Raw genomic sequence first — 7,111 nt, forward strand, 5'->3', positions numbered from 1 at the left:
AAAAAAAAAAAAAAAAAGAGAGAGAAAAAAAAAAATAATATTGTTCGATCATTTCCACATTCTGTTGTATCATCTCTCTTTGGAATGGGTACAAATATGGGTCTCTTCCAGTCAGTTGGCCAGGAAGCTGTCTTTCAGATTTCTTGACATAGATGAGTGAGTGCCTCCAACATGGCATTCATTTGTTGAAACATCTCAGTGGGTATTCCATCAATTCCTGGAGGCTTGCTCTTCCCCAGTTCCTTCAGTGCAGCCTCAACCTGTTCCTTCCATACCATTAGTTCTTGATCATATGCCACCTCCTGAAATGGATGAACATCCATTTCGGTACAATGGCTCTGTGTACTCTTTCCACCTTTTGATGTTTCCTGTATCACTGAATATTTTGCCCACAGAATCTTTCAGTATTGCAACTCCAGGGTTAAATTTTTTCTTCATTACTTTCAGCTTGAGAAAGGCTGAGTGTGTTCTTCCCTTTTGGTTTTCTAACTCCAGGTCTTCACACATTTCATTATAATAATTGATTTTGTCTTCTTGAGCTGCTCTTTGAAATCTCCTGTTCAGTTCTTTTATCTTGTCATTTCTTCCATTTACTTTAGCTACTCTTTGTTCAAGGGCAAGTTTCAGAGTCAATATTACCTTCCTTTTTTTTTCCCCCTACCCTTCTCTCTTCTTCTATTTGGTCACCAGCCACTTTTACTTTGGTGGCTATATATTGGGTAAAGGGCCACAGGATCGTGTCAGTGTCTGACACTTGCATCCTTTGCTTGCATCCCATAAACGATTTCCGCACCCTATTTGCTGCAACAGCTTCCTCCATAGTTGATGAGATTGCATTTATCTTCCTGTAAATCTACTCTAATACTTTTCTGTTACTGCTGTAAGAAATCATCACACACTTAGTGGCGTAAAACAGAAATTTATGATCTTAGATTTCTATGGGTCAGATGTCTGACTCAAGTCTTACGAGGCTAAAATCAAGGTGTCCCCATGGTTTCAACCACTTTTTTGTCTGCCCAGAATGAGAAAGGACCCAGGTTATACTCCACCTCCTACCTCTCCTATCCTGGGACAAACTTTGGGAGAAAACTTCCTAAGATTTTCTATAGCCTCAAAGCCATTTCCCCCAACTTACTCCAACCAGGTTTTCCTAGCCCAATCCTTTCCGAGAGTTGTTGTTCCACACTAATCAGTCTGGATCTCACCCTGAGAATACCTGGACAACATGAATGAATGTCTCTGCTAATACTAAGACTCTAAGCATGTGAAAAACATTTGCTTCTAACACCAGCTTGCTATGAGTCCACCAGTGTCTTCCCTCTCTAGTTTTAGTTTCCTCCTCAAAATAATGAGTAGGTTCAGAGAAGTGGTCCCAGTTCTGGTAAGCCTGGTCCCTTTCTGTGAGTCACCCATTGACGATAGAGAACTACAGGAATGGAGCTGAATGTCTCCACTCTGCTGCAGAGGCAGAAAGTGCAGGACAGATCATGAGACGGATGAAGGAAGTGCTGGGCCCAGGTCTTCTAGACAAGGTTTTGCTTCTCTCTGCACTATCCACAGCCCACTTACAGGAAGCCAGGAACTCCTCACTGTAGGTCTCCTTGACCTCTGGGCTGGCCCAATGTCATGCCTCCAGGATGCTCTGAGAAAGCTTATTCTTGAAAATTATGCCAGTCTTGAATGAACCAGGCTCTATCACAGCCACCTTCACCCCCAAAGTAGGACAGCTCTTTCCTGCAAGACAGACAGACCTAGGGGAAAGAGTTCAGAGGCCCTGGAGGAAAAAAGATAAAAAGAAACTACAACCCAGGATTGAGGCAGAATAGGCTGGAAGCTCGGGGAACTATGAAAGGCAACAGCCAGTGGGAAAATAGTAATGACCATGACATCGCTTCTGCATAGGGTTTAAATAATTTTAAAAGTAATTTTACATTCTAAGCTCATTAGCAGGGAGCTCTGGTAGCATAGTGGCTAAGGCACTTGACTGCTCACCAGATGGCTGGCGGTTCAAACCCATCAGCCACTCCTCGGAAGGAAGGTTGGGCAATCCTACTTCCGTAGCGATACTGCCTCGGAAACCCAAGGAGGGGTCGCTATGAGTCAGGGCTGACTCGGTGGCACATAACAACAACAACAACAACAAGCTCATTAGCTCCAAATCCTATCTACCTTGGAGCAAGACACCACTGAAATGCTATGTGCTCCTAGTTTCCCCACGTCCAATCCCCACTAACCCTCGCCAATTTCATATCTTACACACCCTTCTGTCCTTTTTCCTGTCCTAGTAAACCCCATCTCATCTCTCAACTGAGCTCCTGCACTGGTCTTCTAAAGGGTGCCTCTCTGCCCTCAGACTTAGCTCCCCACACTCAAAGCCATGCTCCCCACAACAGTTGGAGGGGTCTCCAAAGGCTGATTGGACCATGTAGCTCCCCTGACTAACTTCCATCATGGACTTTCACTGCCAACAGTATGAAGTACCAGTAGCTCTCCAGGATCCAAAAGCCCTACCCAACACCACCTGTGTTCATCTCCCTAGCTACTAGGCCAGAGTGGGCCTTCTCCTTCCTCACTCTCAGCCTTGGCCTCTGCTGATGTGAGGCCCTCAGCCAGAAAGCCCTTTCCAAAAGCCCTTCTTTGCCAGGCTGACAGGCTGACCCCTTCAATCCTCAGCTCAGAGCCCAGAGTTAGGATCTCCCCCACACCTGGGAACTTCCAGGGCTAACTTGGTCCCAAGCATTACAAGAGATGAAAACAGTGTTTTGCAATCTCTATGTTGCTATCAACTGTGAGAGTTTATGGGTCAGGACCCAAGTCTTGTTGTCCAAGGAAAAATATCTAGTGCATAGAGTTAGATGGGAGCCCCACCTCCATCATTCCCTGAGGGTGAGTATCATAATGGATATGCACATGCACTCAGGAGTAAAAGTATCCATGTTACAATTCTACTCAGATAATTCCCAACGGTGAGCCTTACACATACTGAAACATAGGAGTATGTTTCACTAAACTCCTTGGGCCTGGGCCCTTCCTTCCATTCAGAACATTGAAAAGTAGTTCCCAATGAATAGCCACCCAATTCAGAGGGGGTGGGGGGAGAGCACAAAGCAAGGGAGAGGTCTCCAAGGAGGGTCTAAGGCAGTGATTAAATGACCCCCAGGAAAAAGCTCCCACAGAACAGAAACAAGAGAGCTGGGTAGGGGCCTCGATCCCAGTTCCATATCTGAGCAAGGCCGAGAAGGCCTCTACACCATACTTGGAGATGCAGTAGCCTCCACCAGAAATGGAAACTCTGTCCAGGACACTGGCAACATTAACCCGCAGCCCCTCGCTTTCCTCACTAGTGGCAGCAGGCTCAGGGTCACCTGGATTACCCCAGCAGGTTCACATCCAGTATTTTCACAAAGTCTTCCTTGGTCAGCCACTCCTTGGGTACTGAGGGCATGGAGATGCCAGCATTATTCACCAAGCCCCAGAGACCTGGGGATACGAGAAATTAGAAAAGAGTTACTGTGAGGGCATGTCCTGTGCGTAGCACTTATGGTCCAAATTCACATTCCATTTGAGTGAAAAGTTGCAATCAATGCTGGATGGGGGAGTAGGGTAGAATAAATTACCATACTGTATCTTCAGGGTGTGGGGAGTCGGGGGATTCTATAAGCCGCTGAAGGACAGTAACTACATCTTCCTTTTTCTTTCATTCCTCATGGCCCAGTGCCTGGTAGATAGTGGTAGTCCCTCCATTTTCAGGAATGCAGGGTCTGATATTAAAGATATATATTGTGTCCGTTAGTCTAGAACATAGATAATAATGTCTGGGTTTTGTGCACATTAGTAACATTACATATAATTACCTACATTATCAGATTTATGTGTGTGTGATTTGGGTGAAAGTTTACAGAGCAAATTCACTTTCCATACAGCAGTTCACATACACTTTGTCTCATAACATTGACTACAATTTACCACAATGCAACAGCTCCCCTCCCACTTCCTCCTAATAGTTACCTCTTCCCTGTGTCCATCCCTCCATGTACTCCTGCCCCCTGAGCTGTCTCCATGTGCATAAGCAGCCCTTCTTTCTCCCATGATTGTTCTCTCCAAGCAGTGTATCTGCCTCGGGTAAATGTTCAACTCATACGCCTGTCTTTTGTTTGTGCTGGAAGCCATAGATGTGGGTTCTATTCCAGACCTGAAGGGCAGCTAGGGGCCATAGTCTTAGTGGTTCCACCAGGCTCTATCAGACCAGCAAACCTGGTCCTTTTTTTTTTTCAAATGGTTTTTAGTTTTGTTCCACATTGTTCTCCCTCTCTATCCAGGAAGGATCTCCTACATAGATCCCCCTCAGAGTGGTTGACAGTGGTAGCCAGGCACCTATCTCCCTCAGTCCACAGCCCACCTAGCTTTCAGGAAATCACCCTGGAAAATGTATAAAGGAGAAAAGACATACCCCAAGAACTTTGAGTAAATAGAGTTGTCGACAAATCGACCTCACAGCAGCAAAAGCGGGCTTAGGCTGAGTTCAAAGAGTGGGTGGAAGCTGCTGACTCTGGACACATTGGTCCAGAGATATGAGTCCCTCTCCTCCTCAGAAACATGCCCTGCCCTTATAGAAATGCAAATGCTTTGACCCAGATATTTTATTTCAAAGAATCCAATCAATATACATGTTCATAGGATTAGAGATTTAGTGAAAAAGAGATTTATGACAATAAAATGTAGGAAGTAATTTTAATATCAAACTATAATATACTATTTAAATAAATAATGATATAACAAAAGATTACAGCCAAGAAAACCCCACGGAGCAGTTCTACTCTGTAACACATGGGGTCATCATGAGTTGGAATTGATTTATTGGCAACAGGTGTGGGGGTACAGTAATAGGATGCTGTTATTGTGTGTCATCGAATTGACTCTGACTCATATCAATAGGCTATTCCAAATCATTAAGCATTAAATTTCTAAAGAAATTTTAATTGTATTATAAAATTGCTAATTTTATAGATAAGAGGATAAAAATTATGTGCAAAATAAAATCCACATATGTCACAATATTACAGTAGTTATCTCTGGCTAGTAAAATTATGAGCCAATTTTTTTTTTAATCTTTATACTTTTCTGTGTTTTCTACATAATGATCATATTTTGCATTTATAATCAGATGAAATAATTTAATAGTCTTTTTTCCCTCACTGTGATAGTTGGAGCTGTGTGTTAACTTGGCTGGACCACAATTTTGTGTGGTTTAAGCAATTGTGATGTGGGTCGTTCCAACGATGGGATCAGACATCTATGTTTTGAGCAGCTAACTCGTTGAAAGGGAGTTTCCCTAGGGGTGTGGCCTGCTTCCAGTATATTTATGGACATCTTGGGAAAAGAGACACTCTTCTGTGGATCGGGATTCTGTTGTGCTGCCTACAGCTGTCCATGAGTGAACAATCCACCCTTCGGCCTGGAGTTCTTGGATTTCCCAACCTTGAGTTCGTCAGCTCCTGCAGCTGCATGAGTCAGGAAAAGCCTCCAACTTGACATTTGACCCAAGAACTTGGGACTTGCCAGTTTCTGTAAGTGTGTGAGCCATTTTCCTAAGATTAATTTCTCTTTCTCTCTCTCGCTATATATATAAGCTTTACTGGTTTTGCTTCTCTAGACAACCCAGTCCAACACACTCACAAATTAAAATAGGTAGAGCACTAGTTATTTGACTCTCTTAAAGTAAATTCCAAGGCACCCTGGTGATGAAGTAGTGAAGCACTTGTCTGCTAACCAAAAGGTAGGCAGTTCAAACCCACAAGCCACTTCACAGAAGAAAGATAGGACAGTCTGCTTCCTTAAAGAAGCCTTAGAAACCCTAAAGGGCATTTTTACCCTGTCCTATATAGGGTCACTAAAACTCACTATCAAGTAGACAGCAATGGGTGGTTTTTTATAAATCAAGTTCTGAAATGAAATAGAACACATAAAGATTGATATCCTAAGCATTAGTGAGTTGAAATGGACTGGTTTAGACATTTTGAATCAGACTACCATATGATCTATTATGCCAGGAATGGCAAATTGAAGAGGAATGGTGTGGCATTCATCATCACAAAGAATGTTTCAAGATCTATCCTGAAGTACAATGCTGTCAGTGATAGAATAATATCCATATGCCTTCAAGAAAGACCAGTTAATACTACTATTATTCAAATTTATGCACCAACCACAAAAGCCAAAGATGAGGAAACTGAAGATTTTTACCAACTTCTGCAGTCTGAAATTGATCGAACATGCAATCAAGATGTGTTGATTAACACTGGTGATTGGAATGAAAAAGCTGGAAACAAAGAAGAATCACTGGTAGTTAGAAAATATGGCCTTAGTAACAGAAATAACACTGGAGATCACATGATAGAATTTTACAAGCTCAACAACATATTCACTGCCAATACGTTTCTTGAACAACATAAATGGCAGCTATACACATGAATTTCACCAGACAGAGTACACAGGAATCAGACTGACTACAGTCAGATAGAGAAGCTCAATATCTTCAGCCAAAATAAGGGCAGGAGCTGACTGTGGAACAGACCATCAACTCCTCATATACAAGTTCAAGCCGAAGCTGAAGACAATTAAAACAAGTCCACAAAAGCCAAAAAAGACCTTGAATATATCCCACTTGAATGTCTAGAGGCCATCTAAAGAATATATTAGATGGTTGCTTGAACAATTTCTCTTAGAAAGATCAGCACGAGGCCGGTCCCCATGAGGCAAAGGTCAAAGATGTCCCAAATGTCCAAACTATCACGCCACTCCATCATTTCAGACATTAACTCCTCCTCCTCCTCCCAGTAATTTCCCCAGTCTTAGGGTTCTGAATTTCGCTATAATGCCTCACAGAATTCACAGACACCCAAGGGTTCGTCTCACGTAGTAGTAGTGGAGGCTGGCAGTCTGGCGAGTCCTGGGTCCGTGAGTAGGGCTGGCGGATCCTCCCAACTCTCGGGGTTTGATGAACCTCAATCAGCAGATCAGATGACGGCTGCTGTCCCAAATCCAGGGGTGAGATGAGGATGATCCAAGACACAAAGCCGGAGAAAGAGGAGAGTGAATCTTCCCAGGAGAT

At 43.3% G+C, this 7,111-nt stretch overlaps 1 protein-coding gene across 1 annotated transcript in view; it reads right to left on the reverse strand.

The window, feature by feature from the left end:
- RDH16 (retinol dehydrogenase 16) overlaps positions 1–7,111 on the reverse strand; it is a 103,151-nt gene that overhangs the window by 83,836 nt on the left and 12,204 nt on the right. Inside the window, 3 exon segments of the mRNA XM_007950068.2 lie at positions 3,235–3,323; positions 3,326–3,373; positions 3,376–3,480. Coding sequence (XP_007948259.2) covers positions 3,235–3,323; positions 3,326–3,373; positions 3,376–3,480 — 242 coding nt within the window.

This window comes from Orycteropus afer, unplaced genomic scaffold, assembly GCF_000298275.1.
Source record: "Orycteropus afer afer isolate SDZICR_OR568_19922 unplaced genomic scaffold, OryAfe1.0 scaffold00261, whole genome shotgun sequence".
In the NCBI taxonomy this organism is placed as follows: domain Eukaryota; kingdom Metazoa; phylum Chordata; class Mammalia; order Tubulidentata; family Orycteropodidae; genus Orycteropus; species Orycteropus afer.